Source organism: Camelus bactrianus, chromosome 12 (assembly GCF_048773025.1).
Source record: "Camelus bactrianus isolate YW-2024 breed Bactrian camel chromosome 12, ASM4877302v1, whole genome shotgun sequence".
Classification (NCBI taxonomy): Eukaryota; Metazoa; Chordata; class Mammalia; order Artiodactyla; family Camelidae; genus Camelus; species Camelus bactrianus.
Genome location: NC_133550.1, coordinates 32,955,276 through 32,981,063, shown reverse-complemented (window position 1 = coordinate 32,981,063; position 25,788 = coordinate 32,955,276). Strand labels below are relative to the sequence as shown.

The 25,788-nt window shown below is 48.5% G+C and overlaps 1 protein-coding gene across 3 annotated transcripts in view; it reads left to right on the top strand.

The window, feature by feature from the left end:
• Positions 1–25,788, top strand: part of STAB2 (stabilin 2) — a 134,035-nt gene that overhangs the window by 107,229 nt on the left and 1,018 nt on the right. For 2 of the 3 annotated variants that reach the window (XM_074375158.1, XM_074375157.1), the window contains 18 exons: positions 229–405; positions 1,005–1,094; positions 1,839–1,985; positions 3,309–3,365; positions 4,464–4,590; positions 5,933–6,082; positions 7,794–7,898; positions 9,197–9,304; positions 10,934–11,127; positions 12,212–12,353; positions 15,004–15,137; positions 16,859–17,024; positions 17,170–17,276; positions 19,256–19,375; positions 20,164–20,304; positions 21,597–21,704; positions 22,575–22,703; positions 23,775–23,891. In XM_074375158.1, coding sequence (XP_074231259.1) covers positions 229–405; positions 1,005–1,094; positions 1,839–1,985; positions 3,309–3,365; positions 4,464–4,590; positions 5,933–6,082; positions 7,794–7,898; positions 9,197–9,304; positions 10,934–11,127; positions 12,212–12,353; positions 15,004–15,137; positions 16,859–17,024; positions 17,170–17,276; positions 19,256–19,375; positions 20,164–20,304; positions 21,597–21,704; positions 22,575–22,703; positions 23,775–23,891 — 2,319 coding nt within the window. Of the gene's footprint in view, positions 1–228; positions 406–1,004; positions 1,095–1,838; positions 1,986–3,308; positions 3,366–4,463; positions 4,591–5,932; positions 6,083–7,793; positions 7,899–9,196; positions 9,305–10,933; positions 11,128–12,211; positions 12,354–15,003; positions 15,138–16,858; positions 17,025–17,169; positions 17,277–19,255; positions 19,376–20,163; positions 20,305–21,596; positions 21,705–22,574; positions 22,704–23,774; positions 23,892–25,788 lie in introns of those variants that run through there. The other variant, XR_012510696.1, reaches the window with a different exon arrangement.

Genomic DNA, 25,788 nt, shown 5'->3' with positions numbered 1-25,788 from the left:
GCCTTCCAGAAATTAAAATACTTGCTTTCTGAGAAAATGAGGATCAGAACGGCTGGAGTGTGATGAGTCTCGAGTTTCGAGCTGTGTCACCCTTGAACCAGCCAGAGTCCCAGTGAGCCCTGGGGTGGGCCTGGAGGGGACCCCTGACTGGCTGGTGTTGGTCCTCCGAGAGACTGTACCTCTTGGCTGGACTGTACCTGTGCATGTGACCGGTTCCCTGCATTTCAGGACACGGGCTTGCTGAGCGTTATCACTGACCCAATCCACACTCCAGTCACTCTCTTCTGGCCTAGCGACCAAGCCCTCCAAGCCCTACCTCCTGAACAACAGGCTTTCCTGTTCAACGAGGACAACAAGGACAAGTTGAAGGAGTATTTGAAGTTCCACGTGATTCGAGATTCCAAGGTATTTTGTTTTCGCACAAACGTGAGATGCAGGGATGCCCCGGGGTGATGGTATCCAGGAATTGTCGGTGTGTCTCCACCTCCCAGCACCAAGGAGGCCTGACCATCCCTGTCCCGCTGTGCCCTCCTCTGACTGGCTGTGGTGAACTGGCCCCTGCAGCTTAGCATATCTGGTTCTGTTTCTCCCACCTGCCATCGGTTTTTTTTCTTGGTTTTGTCCTAACTTTAACCGACACCCAAGAGCATTCTTCCCCTCTTTTTACTTAGAAGGGATACAGTCCAGCCCATAACAGCACCCTATGCCATTTCCCACGGGCTGCATACACCAACACAGCATCCTCCATGGACTGCCAAGTATAGATGGGTACGGACGGGTGATTGACACCAGCTGGAAGAGACTTTCCCCACAGAAAAAACTTCCACTTTCCTAGAGACCCCATGGTTATTCTTCCTTTTGATTACATCTACTGTCATTTTAAAGCTGGAATTAATAGGACTCTTAGAGGAACTTGTATCTGGATTTGGTTTGATGGCAGAGCGCCTTTGGGCCCTTCTTCAGCCCAGACTTGGGGTATTCATGTGGCGCCATCACTCCTACAGATTTTGGCCGTGGATCTCCCCAGATCTGCTACCTGGAAGACCCTGCAAGGCTCTGAGCTGAGTGTGAAGTGTGGAGCTGGCAGTGACATCGTGAGTGTTGTCACCACGTGGGGGTTGGGAGCATATTAACGCACTCCCCAGCCACTGCCCCTTCAAGGAGATGTTCAGTTTTTTCCACATTGAGGAGAAGCTCTTTTCTCTCATTGCCTTCATCGCTATTTCCCCTGAGTAAGTGGATATGAAAAGCCTGATAAATCCTGGCTAGCCCAAACCCTTACCAGGTATCAGCCCCATTGCACTTGTGGAGAGCAGCTTTGGATTGATTTTTTTAGAACTTATTTTCCAGTGTGAGACCCTTACCTGAAGCAAGAAAGTACACTGTCATTCCTTTCCCTTCCTTCCCAGCCCCACTGCAGCCTCACCTCCAGCCCTCTCTCAGCAGTCAGAGCCAGCTCTGGGCTATACCCACCTAGATCAACCCACAGAGAGAAAGTTTGTGATTTTCACCTTCCTTGGCTAGTTCCTGAACAACATTACCTTCCTGTAATTCCATGTGATGAATGGGTCTGATGGGATAATAGTAGCTACATCCTGGGGTTGTTGTGAGGATTAAAAGAATTTGCGCAGATAAAGCACGTAGGACATTACTTGGCACATAATACATACTGAGTGTTTGAGATATCAATATAGACATTGATATCGATATTTATCAGTTCTTTCTGACTAGCAGGTGCTGGTCACATTACATGACCTGGAAAAAGGAGTCTGAGGATTGCTGACTGTTCTCTCCCTCCCTCTCTCTCTGTCTTCCTCCCATTCCCCCTTCTCTCACAGGGCGAGCTCTTCCTGAATGGCCAAACTTGTAGAATTGTGCAGCGGGAGCTTTTATTTGACCTGGGTGTGGCCTATGGCATCGACTGTCTTCTAATTGATCCCACCCTGGGGGGCCGCTGTGACGCTTTTACAGCTTTCGATGTCTCGGTCAGTCTTAAAAATGCTACTCTAGTAAGAGAACCTTGGGCCAGTGAACAGCCCTCATGATCCAGCGTGGACCCTACTGTGAAGCCACTGAGGACTGGTCCTCAGTGAACACAGGACCCGAGCGATCAGAGAACCACAGGACAGCATTCTTTGGGTTCAGAATCAACAGGCATCTACTTCATCCTAGACAAGCCTCACACTATCTCATTTATCCACCCCTTCCCCAATCCATTCATTCCCTCGCGATTAAGGAAACAGTTGATGGAGACAATCTATGTGCCAGCTTTCTGCCAGTCACTTTTAAACCCATCTGTCCATTCAGTCACTCGTTTATTCATTCAACAAACATTTTTTGAGCTTCTGACAGATTAAACTGTTTGAAACTGCCATTTTGACAGGGTATAACTATAAAAATAGCAGTTTCATATGGTTCAATCTAATATATGTCACCCATACCTCCAGTCATGTGCTCACTCATTAATACTTGTTGCACTTCTGTCCTGGGGCCTGCACAATGTGAGGCTTTTGCACATTTCACACTCATTCCTCCATCCAGTACCACTTACTGAGTATGACCTTTGAGCCTGCTATTTGGCTCAATGCTCACATTACCCTTACAATTATCTGATAATAGAAGTAGCTATCATCAACTCTATTATGTAGATTTGGAAACTTGAGTCTCAAAGAGGTGAAGTGACTTACTCAGCAAAGTCTGTCACCAGTTGATTTTAGTACCTGGCAACTTATAGGCATTCACTAAACATCCCAAATTATTAGGATGCCAGTCAGCCAAAGTAGGAGGTGAAAAAACAGTTGTTCTTTCTGCTGCAGAGGTCGTGGCCTTCTTAACTTCCAAAGTACATATACACACATTTTTTCCAGTTGAGCGTTTTCCCTCACCAATCCCCTGAAGATCAAACCGCACCGAGAATTACCATCCCTATTTTATAGATCAGAAAACTGAGAATCAAAGAATGTGATTGGCTAAATTATCACAGTGGATATGTAACAGAACTGAACGTGCACCCACGTTTCCCATGACCACCGCATCATGTGCCTGTGTGACCCTGTCCTGCTCCACCTCCATCTAACAGGGAAATTTTCATCTCAGAGAACTAACCCCAGGAGTTGAGGTACAAGACAGACCTTTGGAATTCTCCATGGCAAAATTGCAGGTGTTTGCTTTTATGTTCCTGATTGTGGCCAGAATCTTAATCAAGATTAATTAAGTTTGAGATCAGCTAATCAAGGCATTAACCAGGGTCATTTTCTTGTGTTTCTTAATACTCTTGACTTACAAGTGCTTCTTTTCTTGCGTACTAGGGGAATTGTGGGAGCTGTGTCAATACGCCCAGCTGCCCCACGTGGACCAAACCAAAGGTAATTATGCACACAGTGATAATGTTTGGAGAGCGGTAGGTTTGTTTCCCTATCAGACCCCAGTCTTCTGTTCGGGGTGAGTATGTATGCATAAGCGTGCATCTGTGGGTATGTTATAACTCTGTGTAACCGTAATTTATGTCTGTCTGTCAACAATCAGGCCAAGGGGTTGAGATGAACATTCTTATCCCAGGCAACCTGTCAACCCACTATCCGTCTTCTAGGAACAGTCTAGAAAATCATGGGATTATGGGCCTAGACAGGGTGGCAAAGAAAATTATAATTATAAAAAATAATAGTTGCATTTTGTTGGCTGCTATGTCCCTGGCTCTGTGCTGGACCCTTTATTTATACATTATCCCTATTCCTCATTATAATACTCATAGGAAGCTATATTACCTCCACTTATGAAAAATGAGTCTCAGAGAGGGTAGGCAGGCAGCCCAAGGCCACACAGCTAGTAAGAAGCAAAGCTAAGATTACAGCCCAAAATGCAACATAAGAGTGATGGTTTAGCCAATGAAATTTGGAGTCCAAGGATATGGGGTCAAATTCTAATGGGTGATCTTTGGCAAGTTACTTAACCTATACGTTTTTGCCTCCATAAAATGGAGCTAATAACAATTCTGTTTGTGGTAATTAGAAAAAGTAAGTTTTAAAATGTGGGTATTTATTCCAAAGCCAGTTTCTTTCTGCTCTACTCTACTAGTAACCCCTCTAACAAAACAGAACAAAATGTAACTCTGTACCTTCTCCTCTGATGATCTTGGCACCTTGCCACAGAACCCTCCCCTGACAGAAAGCTGCTTCTTCCCCACCTCCTCCCCAGGCAGCCAGACCTTTTGCAAACAGCTCTAAGGGTCAGAAAGTCCTTCCTCTTAAGACTGGAGAGAAATCTTTCTGTTGACCAGCTCTGCCCCCTGCCCCATTCATTTGCCACCCTACGCCCCTAAGAATTCCCCATCCAGGGGTCATGGCCCTTGAGTCCCACTTTCGACTTGGGCAGTACCCGAGATCCTCCACTGGAGGCAGACTAGAGCCCACGAGCCCAAGTATGGGTGGTGGAAGGCAGAGGGATGATTTGATCTCTTCCTTTAGGGCAAGAAGCAGAAGTGTCTGTACGACTTGCCCTACAGGAGGAACCTGGAAGGCTGCAAGCAGCAGTGCACCCTGGTGATACAGCTCCCCAAGTGCTGCAAGGGCTACTTCTGGCCAGACTGTCAGGGTGAGGGCACCTCTTACTGCCTCGCAATTCTGAAAGGATTGTACAATCACTGTGGAGCATCTAGAAGTATTGAAAGTATAAAGTGTGTGTGTGTGTGTGTGTGTGTGTGTGTGGTTGGGGAGGGGAAGGCGGTACATCGTGCCTAATGACTCCGGTTGTGTAGTTTCTTTCTCCTTTTTTTTCATTGCCATGTTTTGTTTTTTACAGAGTTGATTCTATCGTGCAAAGATTGTAAATTGTGTACCATGCTTTTGTGCTTAACAATATAGCATTAGACTTTTCCCATAGTGCTAAAAACACCATATTTCCCTGCTGATGCCAGTCCATGACAGTGCTAAGCACTCTAGTTTAAATGCATCTAATTGAATTCTGCCTTGGCAGGTGCTATACCAATATGATATGTGTGAGCCTTTATTTCCTGGGGGGAGAGGGGACCTGCTATAGGATGTGTAACATCACCTTCCCTCCCTTCAGAGGAGGGCTCCTGAAACCCCTGGTTCTTGACACAACTTCTAGCCAATAATGCAGCAGCAACAGCATCACAGATACCGTGGCACTTCCCGTCTGCCATGCATTAAGCAAGCACATTTACTGAGTGCTACTTCGCATGTATGGTAATACATTTAAACCTCAAAACAACCCCTAAGAAGTAGTTCCATTGTCATGCCCATTTCACAGGTAAGGAAATGGAGGCACAGACTGGATAAGAAGCAAAGCCCAAGGTCTCACATTGTGTCTCCAGAAGCCATGGTTTTAAGTACCATGCATACTTCATCACAGTCCAGCTGAGAAAAATCTGGGCTGGGAGTCCGTACAATCACTCAGCCTCCATTCCACTCCTTATCACTAAAGGGTAGACCATTCACAAGTCAGTGCCATCCCTTGTATTTGTTTGGTTTAGTGCTTCATACTCTCAAACGCTCTGTTACAGTACTTCATTTGATCCTCATAGTCACAATGTGGTACAGGCCCACTGGGCACCAGGTCCTCCCCCTCCCCCTCCCCCCCCCTCCTCCCCCCTCCTCCCCGAGAACTGAAGATCAGAGCAAGTTGCTCAGCCCAGGTCAACACAAATCCAGGTCTCCTGACCCCTAAGTACAATGCACAGTGCAGTGTAACGCCCTGACAATCCTATCAGATACGTCTACATTCACTTCCCATAGGCCAGTGGCTTGCCCTAAACATCCAGTGACACTATGTGGGTGTGTCCCCAGGGCCACGGGCCCCTGGGCTAATGGAGTGGAAACCCACAGCTGCGGACGGGCTAGCAGCATGTTCACAAAGGTGCTGAGCTGCTCTGGGTCTGGGGAGACTTGAGTCGCTGCTGTTTTATCTCTTCCAGCCTGCCCTGGAGGACCAGATACCCCGTGTAATAACCGGGGTGTCTGCCTCGATTACTACTCAGCCACGGGACAGTGTAAATGCAACAACGGCTTCAACGGGACAGCGTGTGAGCTGTGTTGGCCAGGGAGATTCGGGCCTGATTGTCAGCGTACGTGGCACCCACTCCCCTGTGCTTTTGCCCGTCATTCGGTTGTGTGCTCCCTGTCCTCATCCACACCATCTGCCTGACCTGGAAGCATCCTTCCCCTTTTTCCTGGCCACCCACCTCCCATCTGCCTGCCCTCACATGCTTGTTTCCTCTTTGGATATACTCCCAGTTTCCATCCACTGAAAGAGCTTCATCTCTAGAAGTGAAACTCACATCCCTGGCAGCCACTAAGGTAAGCTGTGGCCGGCCAACACTCACTCATTCAGTTGTTCAGCTACCATGTATATACCGAGTCCTTACTAACAGTGATAGCTAACGTGTATGGAGTGCCTACTATGTGCCAGGCAGGTATGTTGTACCATTTAATCCTCACAAGAACCCTTTGAGGTAGGGACTGTTATCATCCCCACTTAGCAAATGAGGAAACTGAGGCTCTAAGAGGCTAAGTGACTTGCTCAAAAGCCAGGAACTATTCTAAGTGATAGGGATACAGTGTGGGGAGGGAGGCAAAATCCCTGCTCTCAAGAAGTGTACATTCAAAGGGAGGAAACAAAAATGACATAAACAAAAATAGACATAAAGGTACAAAGAAAAAGCAGCAGGTGAAAGGGAACAGGAAGGAAAGGAGGCACTGTTCTAGAAGCCATCTCACGAAATATTTGAGTAGAGACCTCACAGAGGTGAGGGGGCTGGGCAAGGGGATATCAGCATCTCTGTCCAGTCGAATTTCAGTGATGCTGGAAATGTGCTATAATTCTGCCATCAGGAATGGTAGCCACTAGCCACATGTGGATGTTGAGTACTCAAAATCTATGACTAAGGAACTGATTTTTTAAAATTAGTTTACTTTTAAATAGCCACGTGTGGTGCGAACCTGCTCTACTGGACAGTGCAGACTAGAGGACTGGCTTTCCTGGAAGAGAGATGTGCAAGTGCAGAGGCCCTGAGGCAGGAGTGGGTTTGGCAGGCAAGGAACAACAAAGATGGCTGAGCAGAGTGAGCAAAGAGGAAGAGAGGGAGGAAATGAAATCTGCAGGTCACTAGAGGCCAGATAACACATGAGCTTCTTGGCAGAGACAAGTCTTCAGCATCTAGTCTAAGTGTGATGGCAGCCAGTGGAGGATTGTGAATGGAGCGGTGTCCTGAGGAGATTAGAAAGGACCACCCCAGCTGCCTTGTGGGGGGTACACTGTGGGGCAGCACAAGCAGAAGCAGCGGCAACTTTGGGGTGAGAGTTGGGGTGCCTTGGGCCAGGGTGTTGGTGCTGGAGGTGGCAAGCGGCGTGAGGGTTGGTACACGTCTTGAAGGTTTTACTGTTAAATAGATTTCTCTGTTAGGAGACTTGGATAAGGATTCCCTCCCCCTTTTATTCTAGTACATACTCCATGACACCCTCTGCTCCTGTGTTACAACACGCAGCGTATTTATAATATTCTATTGCCAGTTACTCCTAGGCTGTAAGCTCCACGAGAAAAGGCACCTGGGTCTAAAGTTTCCCCTGTAATCTCGTTGCCTAGTAGTGCCTGCATCATGATAGCCACTGAGTATGTTATTTTTTTTTAAAGAATAATGAATAATGAATGAATGAATGAGTGACTGTCACATCAGCATAGTGCCTCCCATGCTGGCAACGCAGCCAATGGGTGTCCAGTGAGCTGACTGATTGGATTTCAGTCCCTGATCTCTGATCACACTCCAACTTGCTTTCCAGCCTGTGGCTGCTCGGACCACGGACACTGCGATGACGGGATCACGGGCTCCGGGCAGTGCGTCTGTGAATTGGGGTGGACGGGCCGCCTCTGTGACAAGCAGACAGGTCTGTCGTGGGAGTGGTCAGTCACCGGCAACCCCGTGCTACCACAGACCCTGCCAGGAGCACCCAACTGGGGGTGGGGGGTCTGAGCAACACCTGGAAAAAACCAACAAAGCAGAGGTTCCCTTTTCCACAAGGAAAATACAACGCCCCAGGCCCCAGGAGGACTGGTGACTTGAAGGAAACTTGATGAAAAGATTTAACTCAAGCTCATGAAACCAGCACACAATCCTATCAATCATGGAAAGTCCCACCTCAAGCAGAGGATACAGGATTGGGCAGGAATGATCTCCGGGGATCATGGTCATGGTCCGGGCCCAGATGTGTGCAGACACGGAGGTGGAGGGTTTCACAGAAAACGCACAGTTCTGTGGAGTCCAGGGTCTGAACTCTGACTCCGCTCCTTACTAGACAAACGCCCTCAGCTGAGCCACCCTCCTGAGTCCTGATGCGCTCGTCCCTGAAAAGAGCCTTTGCTCTGTTTGTAGGAGAGGATTGTTATGAGGGTTGGGGTCATATTTTTGAAGCGCCCAGCACTCAGTAGCTGCCATTGTCAATCATCCACCACTGTCGTCGTCATGACCTTGATCCTCGTGGAGATGTCAGTTTTCTGAGGCCTCCCTAAAACCCCAAGCCCTATGTTCCTGTCAAAGGTCTGAGGTGTGAAGGATGAATTAGCCCATGTGCATCACTGTGACTTCATCTTCCCCGAGGGCAGAAGGGCAGGACCAAGCTCTTCCTCTGGGCGTCAGCAACCTGATGTTCCAGAATTCCATCAGTCCCCTAACTTCAGTTCTTCCTCCTCCTCACCCCGCCCCTCCCCCCCACCCCATGGCTTCATGCTGCCTCTTGATAACTGCAGTCCCTTCCAATCACCAAAGCTCCAGACTTCTCCCACGCTTAGCAGAGTCCTCAGAAGGCCGTGGAATTTCTCCTCCAATTTAATTAACCACCTCCTTCTGGAACCCCATATTCTTTGGTCAAAGAGCTAATCTGCCAGATTCAGCCTTGCTAGCAAATTTTGAGGTATAAAGTTTTAATTGGTTCCCCTAAAGGTAACATTATTCACATTTTAATCTGGATAATGTTCCAGAGAGAGTGTCTAGATACAAAGGAATGATTCTGGAATCTCAGAATCTCCAGGCTGGGAGGGACCTGAGCAAATCACCCCATCCTCCTGCTGTGAGGGGTCACTTTTGAAACACAGTGACAGGCCAGATCGAGTCTGGGGAAGACGCCTTAGGTGGGGCCCAACACCTCACACCACAGTGCAGGATGAATGGTGGCCTCTTTCTTTACAGTTTTGCCCCCAGTGTGCACACCTCCTTGTTCTGCTCATGCCACCTGTAAGGAAAACAACACGTGTGAGTGTAACCTGAATTATGAAGGGGACGGAATAACGTGTACAGGTAGGTCCCGTTGGTGCATGTGCGAGAGAGCAGCGAGGGGCCTTCTGCTCCGTCCCGGCCCTTCTGCTTCCTGCCTGGGCTGCTTTGGCAATACCTCCCCTCTTTGCGACTCAGTTTCCTCAGTGGGTTTGCTCATCCCTGACCGGCCCACTTCCCAGGGCATGGTGCTGAAATTGCTTTGCAAACAAATGCACTTTGTTTTATAATATGTTTATAACTTCACAGACAACTCAGTCTTCAAAAATTCAGAAAATACAATACTTTAAAAACAACAGTTAAACCTACATATACTCTCAGCACTTGGTGAGAACCACTTTGAACACTGCAATGTCTCTGTCATTAGTAGTGAGAATATGGGTTCAGCTACAGAGACCCAAATGAACACTGGCATAAACAAAGCAGATGTTTAGATGTTCATTTCTGTCTCATGTAGCAGTTTGGATGGAGGGATCCAGGGCTAACCTAGGGTTTCGCTCTGAGAGGTCATCTAGGGGCCCAGACTCCTGTCTTGTTGCTTTGCCGTCACTCACTTGCCTGGCCCGAGGTGGCCACTATCATAAGCATATCCCAGGCCGCAGGATGGAGAGGAAGTAGGCAGACCTCCTTCCCTTTAAGGACACACCTAGAAGTGGCTGAAGTCCTTTCTGCTCTGATCCCATTGGCTGGAACCTCATTATTGGTCACACAGGGAGCCTGGGAAATGTACTCTTCAGTTGGGCAACCACGAGCCCGCTAAGACTCTGCTTCTATGGAGAAAGGAAACAATAGGTTCAGGGAGAGCTCCCCATCTCAGACACGTGGACTCACTCATTTTTTCACTCAATATTCACATAGAGATGCAGAGCTTCCTTCCAGAAATGAGACCATGTTGTGCCTGCTGCTCTGAATCTGCCACAAGGCAGTGCAGAGGTGGGCCAGCAGCAGTGGTGGCGAAGACCCATGCTACTTCTGCTCCACCATTCTTGGGGTGAGGCCTTTTGTCCTCATGTTCCTCCTCTCTGGGTCTCAAGCAGCTGCCACGACTCCAGCCAGGAAATCAGGCGGGAGAAATCTGAGGGCTTTTCAGCTACTCCAGAGGCTAGAGCTAATCTCTTATTATGTTGAAATTTGGGGGGTTGTGAAAACAAAGGTCCTTTAGAAGCAGCACAACACAGTGGGGAAATTACGGGCTTTGGAGTCAACCCAACCTGGGTTTAAATCCCAGCCCCACCACCAGCTGGAGCTGGTTTGCCTTTGTCAAGTTCAGTTTGTTCATCTGTAGAGTGAGGGTAATGATGTCTGTCTCACAAGGTGCTCAGTAGTGCACTAACTCTCCACACACAAAACACTGTCCTAACATTAAAGACCTGAACTCATTCAGAAAGCTACCAAAATGGAACCTAGAGGTATGTGACAAGGGAGGGCAGAGGTGGACAGAGGTCACCAGGCCTGGTCTAGGAGGGTACTAGCCATAGGACACTAGTGTTGGTGAAGGCCAGCACAGAGGCCACCGGGGATGGGAAGGGAAGGGCATGTTGGGACCCATTTTCTCCCCCCACATCACTAGTCCTGGGGAGACCCACATCCCTGATCTGAAGCCCCCTTTACACAGATGGTGCTTCACTGAGCCCCCCTCTTCTGCTCTTGCAGTTGTGGATTTCTGCAAACAGAACAATGGGGGGTGTGCGAAGGTCGCCAAGTGCTCCCAGAAGGGCACAGAGGTCTCTTGTAGCTGTCAGAAGGGCTACCAGGGGGACGGCCACAGTTGCACGGAGATAGACCTTTGTGCGGACGGCCTCAACGGCAGGTGTCATGAGCACGCCACCTGCCAGATGACTGGCCCGGTGAGTCTCTCCTCTCCAAGGAAGTGGGGAGCAGCTATGGTGCCTCGCTCATCCTTGCTTCTCCACTCTGGCCTCTTCTAAGCTTTCTTCCCGCCTGAGTCTATTTCTTGTTAAGTCAGCAGGCTAAATGCAAAGTGGTATCTTAAGCAGAAAAAGACCTTACTGGAAAAAGTGGTGAAATCCACAGAAAGTCTCATTCAGTTGATAGTAAGGCATCAACACTAATTTTTTAGTTTTGACCATGAACTCTGGTTGTGTAAGATGTTAACATTCAGGAGAACTGGGTGGAGAATATATGGGGACTCTCTCTGCTATCTTTGCAACTTTTCTATAAATCTAAAATTATTCAAAATAAAATGCTTATTAAAACAAAAACATTGGTGAGAAGTGGCAGGAGAAGTGCTGTCTGCACACTCACTCAGGTCTTTCTAGAGTGGAATCTGTGCCCTGTGGCCCCATGTCTCTGGGGGGAAGAGAAGACGATGATGTCCATTATGGTTATAAACTTGAACTTAGGGTCAGGTGGCCTTTGAGTCTTGAATCCTGGACTGATGCACTGGGTGTTTTGGGTCTGGTTGCTTAATCTCTCTGAGCCTTATTTTCCTTATTCACAAAGTGGGCCTGATAATACAGACCTCATAGAATTGTTGTGGTGATTAAATGAGATCATTTATTGGTTCAACAAATGTTCGTCAAGCACCTGCTATGTGCTGTTACAGGTGCCAGGGATGTAGCAGTCAAGAGCTTACATATGAATAGAGGGGGAAGGCAACGCCCAGTACAGAAAGGAATGCACAAGATACTTCTAGAGAATGCCAAGAGTCAGGAAGAACAAAAATCAGGCCAATAGAAGGGACTGGAGTCAGGGAGGGTCTCTCCGAGGAAGTGGCATTTGATCTGAGATGTAAAGGAGGATAAGCCTGTACAAAAACAAGCTGGAGCAGCAACTCAGTGACCAGCAGACAGGAAAGGCATGCTTCTTGGTCCTTCTGAGCCTCTCCTACCCCGGAGGGCGACCTGCAGAGCACGTGGGGATCTGGGGACTTAGAGAGGGGCTTTTCCTTCTTTCCCACCCTCCCTGCAGGGCAAGCACAAGTGTAAATGTAAAGCTCACTACGTGGGAGACGGGCTGGACTGTGAGCCAGAGCAGCTGCCCCTTGACCGCTGCCTACAGGACAACGGGCAGTGCCACGCCAACGCCGACTGTGTCGACCTCCACTTCCAAGGTCAGTGTTGCCCAACACATCTGCCCTTCTGGCTTGGGGCAGGGACTGCTGCAAGAGCAAAAGGCAAAAATACTTAAAACCGGGACCAAGCTGCCTGTGCATTGCCCTGGAGCCAGTGGAGGCAGTGGGCCCCTGCAGTCGAGGGGTGAGGGGTGAGGGGCGGGGGAAACTCAGAACTGGACTCTGAGCTTAGAACCCAGAGGGAGCTCCAACGTCAGCTATCATAGATTTTCCTGGCACTTGCTCTTCCCCGGTTGCTTGGTAACACTTGCAGTTGAATTGAATCGGAACCGAATCTGAGGAGCACAGTTTAGGGCACTAAATAACAAAGAGCAAGCGCCTGCCACCAGCAGAAGCAATTTCTTAGCAGTTGTTTTAATAATAGCACATTGATTGGCATACATTCCGTTCACTTCCAAGGATGATTTGAGTGGCTTATCATACACCCACAGGTATAATAAAACTAAGAATTATACCACACAATAAAGTAAAGCCCAAGAGAAGGGCAGAGCTGCAGGTGGTAGGGCATCTTGAAACCTGACGGAGGAAGACCATGGAGGACCCACAAATGCAGTTCTGAGCCAGGACAAAGGAGGACTTCAGTTGGTCAGAAGGCAATTCAGGGCACCGAGCATTATGGACAATCAGAACTTATTGGCTGTCTTTGGCTAGGCTGAGTTTGTTTAGCAGACATGGTAATTTTATTATTTTTTATTATTTTTTTAATTGAAATATGTTGATTTACAATGTTGTGTTCCTGGTGTACAGCATAGTGATTCACTCATGCATATACGTATACATTGTTTTTCCTGTTGTTTCATTATAGGCTATTACAAGCTATTGAAATAGTTCCCTGTGCTATACAGTAGGACCTTGCTGGTTATCTGTTTTATATATAGTAGTTTACATCTGCTACTCTCAAACTTCCAATTTACCCCTACACCTCCCCCATTTCCCCGTAACCGTAAATTTGTTTTCTGTGTCTTTGAGTCTGTTTCTGTTTTGTGAATAAGTTCATTTGTCTCATTTTTTTTAGATTCCACATGTAAGTGATACATGGTATTTGTCTTTCTCCATCTGACTGACTTCACTTAGTATGATAATCTCTAGGTCCATCCATGTTGCTGTAAATGACATTATATTAATTTTTATGTCTGAATAGTATTCCATTGTTTTATATATAGATATATATCTCACATCTTCTTTATCCAGTCATCTGTTGATGGACATTTAGGCTGTTTCCATGTCTTGGCTATTGTAAATAGTGCTGCTGTGAACACTGGGGTGCAGGTGTCTTTTCAAATTGGAGTTTTCTCCAGATGTATGCCCAGGAGTGGGATTGTTGGATCATAGGGTAAGTCTTTTTTTAAGGAATCTCCACACTGTTTTCCATGGTGGCTGCACAGACATGGTGATTTCAGTGAGGCGGTCTGTATACATCTCGATGATAACTATTTGACACCTGCTACTTACTGGCCTAGTCTGTCCGGGTGGCTGCAACACAGACTGTGTGGCTTAGGAATGTCAGGAGTTTCTCACAGCTCTGGAGGCTGGAAGCCCGAGATCAGGGTGCCAGCCTGGTCGGGCTCTGATGAGGACTGTCTTCCGGGTGGCAGACACCAACTTCTTGTGTCCTCACACAGTGGAAGGAACAAGGGAGCTCGCTGGGTCCTGTTCATAAGGGCTCTGCCCATTCGTGGTGGCTCCAACCTCGTGACCTACTTACCTCCCAAAGGCCTGCCTCCTGATATCATCACATTGGTGGGGGTTGGGATTTCAACACACAAGTTGAGGGGGGAAACACAAATATTCAGTCCATAACATGATGTCCTAAGACACCTCAAATCCATTTGAGGGATGAAGCAGGATATATAAACAGGGAAAATACATTGGATATATGACTATATGTGACACTGTCTCTTCTTGGAAGAAGATTCCCAGTGTAGTTGAGGAAATTTTTTTAATTCATAAGGCCAAGGGGAAAAAAGTACTAAGACAGAAGACAGCAATTTATCTCATGCTGTTGGTGCAGCTGAAGTGAGAGAGCGAAACTAGTCAGAGAAAACTTGAAGGCAGGGACTCAAAACAGATGTTTGTACACCCATGTTCACAGCAGCAGCATTCTCAACAGCCAAAGGGTGGAAACAACTGAATCCAACAAACGAGTGGACAAAGCATAGCATATCTGTACGGCGGGGTATCATTCAGCCTATGAAAGGGAGGAAATTCTGACACATGCTACTGCATGAATGAACCCCGAACACGTTATGCTACGTGAAAGAAGCCAGACCCAGGACAGATACTGTACCACTCCACACGTTTAAGGTACCTGTAAGAGGCAAACTCAGAGACTGAAAAAAGAACAGAGGTTACTAGGGGCTGGGGAGAGGGAGTCATTCTTTAATGTGTACAAAGTTTCTGTTTGGGCTGATGTCTTTTATGTATGGCCCAGATTTCTACAGTGAGCACATGCTACTTTCATAGATAGAAAAGAAACAAGTATTTTAAAGGATAGGCTTCCACACATCTCGAAGGGGAGAGGCATCCCAGGAAACCCTGGGATACAACTGGCTTTCCACTTTGAAAGTCCTCCGATGGAGGCGCTGCCAAACGGGGTCTGACCTGGGTGCTCCCTTTCCTTCCCTTCCAGATACCACTGTAGGAGTGTTCCACCTGCGCTCCCCACTGGGCCAGTACAAGCTGACCTTTGACAAAGCCAAAGAGGCCTGTGCCAAGGAAGCTGCCACCATTGCAACCTACAACCAGCTCTCCTACGCCCAGAAGGTGGGTCCCCAGTGAGTGGGCACCATGCAGGCAGGGTCTTCAGGGGAGGAGGTGCAGCTTCCTCTTACAACAGGGGAGGCTGAGGCTGTTGCCTTCCTGGAGAGGAGTGCAGGGAGCTCCAGGAGCAGTAACAGTTTGTCATGTCCATTGGGCGTCTGCTGTGTGTCAGGCACAGTGTGGGGTGTGTCACTGACGTTACTGTCCTTTCTTACATCCCTGGAGGTGGGTGTTCCTACTGCCATTTTACACACAGGGCAACTGAGGCTCTGAAAGGGAATGTGCCCTAAGTCATTGCCCTAACCAAGACGTGGCAGATCCAGTGTTGAAATGTACCCTGACTCCCAAAGTCTGTTCTCAGTTATGACGTTCAACCACCAAGGCAGAGGCACAAGCTGGGAGTGTGCACCTCTCGGCTGGAAACCAGAAAGAGATGGACAACTGCAAGCCCAGGATCTCCCTGAACCCACAGAGCAGTTGAGTGTCTCCGGAATAGCTCAGGCTCTCTGTGTCTGGAGGGGCTGTGAAGGGAGTCAGTGGGAATGGTCCCAGCTCTCAGCCACCAGCAGGTAGGGAATGGAGCTCTGGCCTGGGCTACTTTCTTGGCCTCTAAAGCCAGAGCCTTGCCCATTTGTTACCTGCCAGTGATTGCTTGCTGGGAATAGGGGCGATCACTGCCTACCAGTGTAATTCTACAGCTCCGACTTCCATCACAGCCAGACCTTCAGACCTGAAATTTCTTTACCAAGGAGCAAAAGCCTTTCGTGCCAGGACCCAGCAACTGGGAGGGTCGGAATTTTTCTCTCCTGCTGGCTGGTTGTATGGCCTGGAACAGGCCATTGAAACCTCCGTCCTATCTGGCATGTTTGTATAGCACTAAAGGTAATACAGCACAGTGACTGGCACACAGTAGGAACTCAGTTTTTAAGATTAAGAGCTCTGGAGTAGACTGTATGGGTTTGAATCTCAGCTCTGCTATTTGCTGGCTATATGACTTTGAGCAAGTTCCTTAACCCCTCTTTGCCTCAATTTTCTCAATTGTATGGTAGAGTTTTTTTTTTTAATGTTTCTATCTCAAAGGGTTGATGTGTTAGAGGTGTTGATACATGAAAAGCCCTTGCAACAGAACCCTGCCCCAGAATAAGCTCTCAGTAAGTGTCACAGTGAGGGTGGCAATGGTGATATCTGATGATGGTGCTGATGGTGCTGATGGTAGCAAAGACTGTGATGATGATGGGGAGGATTATGATGGTTATGATGATATTGGTTACAATGGTAATGATGAGGATGGTGTCTTGGCGATGATGTTGAGGATTATGATGGTAGTGATGATAGTGATGGTGATGGTAATAATAGTGTGGTAATGATGGTAAGGATGGTGATGATGATCAATTGGAGTTCTATTAAACCATCAGCAGAAGAATTTGCACCCAAGGGTAAATAACTGACAGCAAATCCTTTCTCAAGAGCAAAAGGAAGAGAAGAGAGTGTGAAGGACTTGGGCACCTAAAAGAAAGACACCACTTTCATCCATCCAGTGGTTCAGTCAACAGAATCTGGTGAACACCTACTGTGTTCCACGCACAGGGATATGATGGGCAAGATGAGCCATAACCCCGAATTCCATGGAGTTTACAGTCTGATGGGGGAATCAGACATTTGCCAAAGAACCTCACAACAAATGTGAAGTTACAGCTGACCCATGTCCATGTCTGTCCCCACAGGCCAAGTACCACCTCTGCTCGGCAGGCTGGCTGGACAGTGGGCGAGTAGCCTACCCCACATCCTACGCCTCCCAGAGCTGTGGCTCTGGGGTTGTTGGGATAGTGGACTACGGGACGAGAAGCAACAAGAATGAAATGTGGGATGTCTTCTGCTACCGGATGAAAGGTAACGGCCCCAACTCCACGTCAGATTCCAGGCTGTGCGGCTGCTGAGCGGTCCTCAGCCTGGCCAGCCAGTCTCCAAGGGTGAGACGGGGCAGCCCAGGCCCCTGCCTCACTGGCGTGGGACCTGGTGTGCTCCTGCCTTCCAGATGTGAACTGCACCTGCAAGGCGGGCTACGTGGGAGATGGCTTCTCATGCAGTGGGAATCTGTTGCAGGTCCTGATGTCCTTCCCCTCACTCACAAACTTCCTGACGGTATGTACCACATCTGCTTGCTTTCACCTGGGGGAGGAGGGGATGCCTCAGAGCAGGTATTAGAGGTGAGTCCTTGAAAGAAGGCAGAGAGGGGCTCACAATCGCGGTTAAGAGCATGGACGCTGAACTGCATTGCCTGAATTTGAAGCTGGGGCTTCCCCCTTACTTGTTGCATCACCTTGAATGAATTACTTTCCCCTCTGAGCCTCAGTTTCCTCCTCTGTAAAATGGGGATGATGATAGCACCCAACTCACAGGGTCATTTTGATAAATAGATGAGTTCATATTTGTAAAGTACTTAGACCTGTAGCCAGCAGATAGAAAACTCTGTGTTGGTGCTGGCTGGTGGTCTTATCTCTGTTGACAACTATAGTAGCTGAACAGTCCGATCTGCGGGAATGAGCTGCTCGTTGTCTTCACAGACAGGGTCGGGCACAGTTAGCTAAGTGGTGATCACCCAGTGAGCCAAATGATCAACATAGAGTCAGCTTGCATTTTACACTGCACATAAAGTCACTTTAATATTCCATAAGTCATGTCCAATGAAGAGAAAGCCCCAATTGGAGAAAGAATTGGTGTTGACTGAGCAAAGAACTGAGCTAATAATAACAACAAGAATAAGAATAGCTAACATTTCTTGAGCATTTCCTTTGCACTAGCTGTTTCACAGCACTTTTCACACTCACTCAGTCCACAGAACATAAGCTCCATGAGGGATCGGATGCTCTCTGCCTTGTGCTAGCATACAGTAGGTGCTCAACAAATACTTGTTAGAAGGAATAAATCCTTATGCAACCTGCTGAAGTCACTTCTGCTGTTATTCCCATTTTGTAGATAAGGAAACTGAGGCTTAGCAATGTCAGGGACACAGCGAAGGAGGGGAGACCGAGCATAAGTATGGGGCTTACAGGATCAGGGCAGAAGCTAGACTAAGGACCCCAAAGTGGTGAGTCTTTGTCCACAGACCAAAGTAGCCACCCAACTGGTCTAAAAATCAGGGTTACTGTAAATACTCTAAAGAACTTAAGAGTATCTACACCCAAACCAGTGTTTCTGCTGCATGGGAGCTTGGCTTGTGACAGCAGTGTCAGAACAAAACCCACTGGCCGTGTGCCCTTCAGCAAAGTAATGAACTTCTCTGGGCATCAGCAGTCCTGTATGCCCAAGGATAAAGTTGAACTGGGTAGTGTGATTTCTTAAAATTTGTTCCATGAGTATTTACTGAGCACTTTCAGTGTGCTTTAAGATGTGTCAATGAACAAAACAGACAAACAACAGAATAAACAAGTAAACAGTATTAAATGCTAGGTGATCTATACCATGGGGGGAAAAGGAGAGCGGTGGGGAGGGGAAGCACCGGGTTCCCATTTTGCACAGAGTGATGAGGGAAGGCCTCAGTGAGAAGGTAACATTTGAGTCATGTGTGAACAGAGGAGAGGGAGTTGGCCATGCAGATTCAGAGGAAGAATATTCCAGGTGGAAGGAATAGCCAAGCAAAGGCTGACAGGCAGGAGCGTGCTGGGCAAGCTGGCGGAACATCCAGGAGGCCCGTGTGGCCAGAGACTCGGGAGCGAGAGGACAGCTGGGCGTGGGCTCAGAGGAGCAGCAGCGCCAGACGGTTTGGGCCTGACGGGCCATTGTAAGGACTTTGGCTTTTCCTCTGAGTGAAGTGGGGGCCCTTGCAGGGTTTTGACAAGAGGAAACTCAAGATTTCACTTCACATTTTAAAGAACTGTGCAGCCTACCATGTTGAGAATGGTCTGTGATGTGGCTGTGACTTGGGACAGTAGGGTTCATTAAGGAAAGGAAAAATCCTAAGGCTTTCCCAAGGAGCAGTCAGGAAAAAGAGCAGATGCATGGCAGCCTGAGTTAGGGCTCCCATCAGGGATACTCCCAGAGGAGTGATGCCACCCTCTCCCGCCACCCCGGTGCCTGCACCCCAGGGCTGACCCATCTGACCACCTCCGTCCTCTCCCCAGGAAGTGCTGGCCTATTCCAACAGCTCAGCCAGAGGCCGAGCGTTTCTGAAACATCTGACTGACCTGTCAATCCGAAGCACCCTCTTTGTGCCACAGAACAGCGGGCTGGGGGAAAATGAGGTGAGTTGGGTTCCTGGTGTCTGTGCCTCAGACTAGTGCTTCTAGATAGTATCAGTTATCTACCACCACAGTAATACCACAATAATGCACTGCCGCAGAGTGCAGGGGCTACACATTTATTTGGCTTACACATCTGCAGATCAGCTGGCGGTTCTTCTGGGCTTGGCCCGGCATGCTCACATGTCTGAGCTGGGCTGGCCTGGCTGGGGCTCTGCTCCACAGGGCTCTCCTCCTCTAGCAGGCTAGCCTGGGCATGTTCCTACAACGATGGCGGAAAGTGGTGAGAGCAAGCCCAGGCCTGCCAGCACTTTTCAAGCCCCTGTCCCGTCATTTGTTATGCCACTGCCCCAGCAGGTCACATGGTTGAGCCCCAAGTCAGAGGAGGCGGCCCTCAGACTTACATGGCAAAGGGCAAGGATACAGGGAGGGGTGAAGAACCAGGGCCACTGATGCAACTGATCCACATCAAATTTCTTCCTGTCACGGCACACACAGGAGCTCGCAGTGTTTGTTCAGCACCCCCACAAGCTCTGACAGCCCCAGGAGCTACCCCTCCTCAGGGCTGAGAGGAGCAATCCCTCTGCTCACATGTTACCCACTCAAGACCCGCTCTTCCCAGGACACCACTGGGAAGCTCTACTTAGACCATAAAAATGACTTTCAAAGTGGAGGCAGAAAAGGCAGGTCCTTGAGAGGTGATTTTTTTTTCAGTGTCATTCTTATTGTTAAAAAGAAAAAATACTGCTTGGCCTTTAAAGACCGTTCTTGTGTCTCTCCCTTCCTCTCAGACTCTGTCTGGGCAGGACATCGAGCACCACCTCTCCAATGTCAGCATCTTTTTTTACAATGACCTTGTCAACGGCACCATCCTGAACACCAGGCTGGGAAGCCGGCTGCTCATCACCTCCAGCCAGGACCAGCACCAAGTGGTATGAAAAGTCTTCTGGGCTAACTGGGAGGACTGGAGATAACACATGGAAAGCTCCTAGCAGACAGTAGGTGCTTAATAGATAGAAACTCAAAATGTGAAAGTAAACGCTAAACCTACAATCAGGGGATGGTATTAGCTGTGCACCCTAACACATCGCACTGACCGTTAGGCAGCCCCTAGCCCTTGGGAAATAAGCCATTAATGACCTCCAGCCTCAGAAGCTGGTAATGAGGAACTGTAAGTGAAACTATTTTAAAACAGTCTGATTCTAGGCCTTTATTTCTGTCAGATTGTCAGCCTATCCTAGGTCTTAACACGTGAGCCTTGAAGTCAAATGACCCTAGTATGAAATCCTGTTCTGCCACTTGCTAGCTCTGGAAACTCAGAGAAGTCATCCAGGCTCTTTGTGTCCTCATTTCCTCCTCTGAAAAATAGGGATGACGACAGTCATGGTGGCGGTGGCGGTGATGGTGGTAGTAACAGTGACATTATTTTTGATGATGATAATGGTGGTGGGGATGGCAGGGATGATGATGGCAGTTGTGTTATTAGAAGTGGTGGTAGTGGTGGTGGTAATGTGACCATGACAACCACAATGATCAAATCATAGGCTTTTATGGAGATTCAGTGAGATTCAAGGCTTGTGATGTGGAGTAACAGGGCCTGTCATATAGCAAGGGCTAAATGAATGTTTTTAATTTTTACCTAATAAATGATCTTTGTTAATGAAGATCAGTAGTTTAGACCACTGCTTCTCAAACTTTAACAGGCACTTGAATCACCTGCAGGTTTGCTAAAATGCACCTTGTAATTCAGCAGGTGCTTTGTGGGACCAGGTTCTGCATTTCTAATGATCTCTCAGGTGACTGCCCACACAAGCCAGTGGCTCACAAGATTAGCAAGGAATTACATCACTTAAAATCCCTTTCTAACAGTGTGGTGTGATGTTCCCAGCAGTGGATCTGGAGTCCAGAGGCATGGGGTTTGCCACTTACGACCTGGGTGATCTTGGACACACTGTTTTCCTTTTGAACCCTCATCTGTTAAACAAGGGGCAGGACAGAAGGACCCCTTAGGTTCTCTGCAGCTCTTAGATCAGCTTGTTGGCCCAAGGGCTACTAATGTGTTCCGAGCTGTCCGGACAGTGAACAGCTGTGAGGATTGGCCTAAAACTCAGGCTCCAGGACCTTGGGGAAATGGAACAACTTTCCTCCATGAAGGGGTTGCCTACATGGAGAAAAAGAGTCAGATGGTCAGAGATCCCCACCAGCCCTCTTTTCATTTCCCTAGGAGACCAGGTTTGTCAATGGAAGAGCCATTCTGCAGTGGGACATCTTTGCCTCCAATGGGATCATTCATGTCATTTCCAGGCCTTTAAAAGCACCTTCCACCCCAGTGGTAAGTATCCAGGGGTCCTGGTGAGGGGCCAGGAGGAGCCCCAATGTTCACCCGCCATGAAGCAAACTACTACTGGAAGCCAGGTCCACCCCCTCCCTCCTCTTGAATACTGGAGGAGCCTTTCCATCTGTGGCATCTGACCTCAGGGATGCCTGGCCCTGCTATATCCCACCCCTGCTCCAGTGCATTAGCAACAGAACACCTGTCATCATCAGTATTTGTTGAACGAAAGGGGCAGGCTGGGCCAATGGAGAAACCACTGGAAGGGGAGAGAGCAATCCTGAGCCCCTCCACTTCATAACCGTGTGACCTTAGACAAGTCCCAGAACGTCACCAAGCCATTTTTCTCATCTGCAAAACAGGTCAGAATGCCTTCCTCCCTGAGTTCTTGGGGGACTACTGAGTTAATGTAAAATAATGAAGATGGTCTCCGGCACATAGTATATGCTGTATGAGAGTTGGTTGCTGGTGGTAGTGTTAGTATTCTTTGTTCTGAAAGTGTGAGCGAGAGATGAGCACAGTTGGCTGCTGAGCGGTTCCACAGCACAGGGGTTGAGCACAGAAGCTCCAAAGCCAGGCTGTGTGATCTTGGGCAAGTGCTTAGCCTCTCTGTGTCTCCACTCCCCCATATAAAAATGGAAACAATAAAAACTGCCCTTATCTCTTTGTGTTACTATGCATTTAAGTGGATTATTTCATGTAAGGGAGCTTAGAACAGACCCTGGAAGTAGTAAGGGCTAGATGTATGTTTTTATCCCAACTGGCACCAGGATGCCTCAAGCCAGCAAGGATGGGGCAGGCTCCAGAAAGTAAACCTCTTTGGGGAAGTCACTAGTTTTGAGTACCAACCCCTCTCCTTTCTATGTTCAGGCTTCAAGCCACACTGGCTTGGGAACAGGGGTCTCCTTTGCCATCATCCTGGTCATTGGAGCCATCATTTTGGCAGCATATTCTTACTTGCGACTAAACCGGAGAACAACTGGCTTCCAGCGTTTTGAGGTAAGACAGGGGAAAAGGGGAACCTGGTGATGAGGGTCCTCTCTGAAATGCAGCTCCTGGCTCTGGGCTACTGTACCAGCTGAGTGGCTGCTTCAGAGAGCTGGCCAGCACTTGGATGCTCGGCACATACTTCCTGTCTCCTGGGTGGGGTCTGTACCCGAGATGAACAGCAGCAGCAGCTCCAAGGCCCTCTTCCTGGCAGGTGGGGTGTGGTGAGGACTGCGGTGGTGGCCAGTAGCCCTTTGTACCAGGGGTTTGGCTTGGAGGCCGTTCACCTGGGAGGAGTCACAAGACAAACACCCAGCATGATTGATTTGGGCTTCCAGTCTGACTCTAAGAGTGGGGGAACAGGGTGGGGGACCTGCAAAGCCAGAGGCCTCACGCCAAAGCCTGCATAACGCATTTGGCCCTATCTGAACCGATGAGCCCACATCCAGGTCAGCGGGTCTTGGCTGACCATGGGGTGACCCTGCAGAGGCACTGGGGCCCGGGTTCGGCAGCAGCACAGCAGCCGAGCACCCTCCCTTCTGTGCTTCCTACTCCTCCCTAGCCCACCCTCTCCTGCTGCTGCCTCTCCCAGACATGTCTGGTGGAGATGTACAGAGCCTTCAAGCAGTATGTCACTGCCTTCTGGCAGATAACCTGCAAATTCCTAAGCACCATGTACATGTGATCTAGAAGAGATCGCATTGAGCAAAAGTGCACATGCTGTACGATGCCTTTCATATTAAGTTCAAGGACAGGCAAAACCACTCCTGGTGATCAAAGTCAGAAGAGCAGTTACCTACATGGGACTGCATATGGTGGTCAAGGAGCATGAGGGCACTTTTTCCAGGGGGATGGAAATGCTATATGCTGATCACACCGGGGTGGACATATTAAGAAGTCATTGGGCAGAACACTTAAGACTGGTGCATGATATTATATGTAAATCAGATCCCAATAAAATAAAAAGGATAAGCTCCCGGAGGTGGGGGCAGGGCTTGCTTTACCTGCCAACTTGGATGAGATGCTCTGCTCCCACCTTGGGGACATCGTGGTGCTCAGCCCTGCACTTGTCTTTCTGAGCAGTCGGATGAGGATATTGACGTTGCAGCTCTTGGCAAGCAGCAGCCTGAGGATATCTCGAACCCCATGTACGAGAGCACGACTTCGGCAACCCCAGAACCTTCCTACAACCCCTTCACGGTGAGTTTGCATTTTTATCTAGGAACAGGTTCAGTCAGGGTGCAAGGGAATGATGTCTTTTAGCAAATCTCAGTGGAAACCTTTGTATCAAGAAATCTCACTTCTAGAACGTGTCTCCAGGCAGCAAGCCTAAAAATGAGTGACACAAGCTGGGTGAAACTGTGCGGTTGTTCAATGCTCCTGCGCTCTTTGGGGTGGATGGCATCCAACAGAGGTAGAAGAGAATTAGGGATTGCCCAGCCCCAACCTCGTGACCAGGTGAGAGGTCACAAGGAGAAGAAATCTGGGGCTGAATTCTGCCACAAACATCGATGAGGTAGCAGGTGCAAAGTAGGACATACAACTGCTTTAACTTGTATCCACACTGTTGCCCAGGATTCCACCGCATTTAGTCAGAGCTGCTTCTTGCTTTAGGAGCTACGTTTCTTTGATGAGGTCTTTTAGGTCTAGAGCACATGTTTTGCTCTGGTCTTCCAGGAAAGGACCATTTATTTGTTTCTAGAGTTAGTGACCCTTGGGCTTAGATGGAGCCTCCACTGGGGTGAGGAGGAGGACCCCGTGGCAGGGCAGGCACCTATTGACACTGAATGTGGAAGATACACCCTGCCTGTCATTTAGTACCAGGTCTGGACTGAGAAGCTGGACGTGAGATAATAGAAAATACACAGTGGTCTCTGCCCAGGTTCCTGGCACAGAGCTCCCAAAACCCTTAGAATTTCCTAAGTGATAAGAACACCAGGAGCATCTTTTGTTCTAATGGGGAGATTCTGGGTGGGCTCCCTGAGTGTCTCCTGGTCACCAGAAAGGCCAAGCCATTACTATCCTGTGGTTCTCAGTGCCTGTGGTAGCAGATTTCATGTTTGCAACAGACTAAAAATTAACTGGATCATAAATCCTGTTTTGTTTTTTAATCAAACCCAGGTAACAGTTTCCAGTCCAGATGGCAAGGGCAAGTTCAGCTAAACTGCATTTACTGATAGTCTGCTTCTGTAAGCATCGTTATGTTGAAATCAACCTCATTTAAAAAGCAGGGGGGTAGGAAATGACACATCCAGTTCAAGGCTCTCCATGCCTTCCCAGCTTTCTGACCTCTTCTCAGGGCTCCATCAGCACTGTGCATGAAAGACTCATCTGAGGCAGGTCACAGTATCCTAGATGCAGGATTCAGCTAAAGCCTTCTAATTGGACCAGATGGCAAACGTGTTCCAGTCACAGGAATCCTAAGCTGAGAGTGCCAGCCCAAAATGTGCTAGATTCTTATGCTTTTGATATGAAAGGTGCAGGTGTTGCTTTCAGACTGTCTGGAGCCACCCTAGACCTCTTGAATAGCCGTTATGCTAATTAACAAAGCTTTGGTGCTGATCAGAGCCAAAGACAGTGAGAAGGGTCGGGGTGGCTGCCTCTAGAGCGTGGCTTCTGGTTAGACCTTCTCAAATGCTCGGGCGTCTCTCCCAGTTAGTATGAATTTTCAAACTGAAAGGACCCTTTCGTAGTCATAGGAAAAGCCACCTTTAGTAAGGTACTTTTACCTTAATGTTGTGTCTGATTTAATCCTTGCACCTCCCCGTCAAGTAAATATCATCAGGACCCTTTACAGATGAGGAAATTACAGCAAAGTTGAAAAGACTTGTCCGGGGCCACACACCTTCAAACAGCAGCGACTGCACCCAGAATGGGGGCCCCAACGTCCATACCGCCCCACCGCCCAGCGTGAGACACGGGACAGCAGCAGACAGAAGCCACACATGTAGTTCACAGGGCACTCGGGGAAGAACTGTGTTTTAGGCTATAGGGAAGGAAAAGGTTTTCCTCAGCTCTCATAGGATGCTGGGCTGAGTCTGAAAAGTAAACTGACCGAGACAGACACAAGAGAAAATATTCATCTTACTGAATGTTG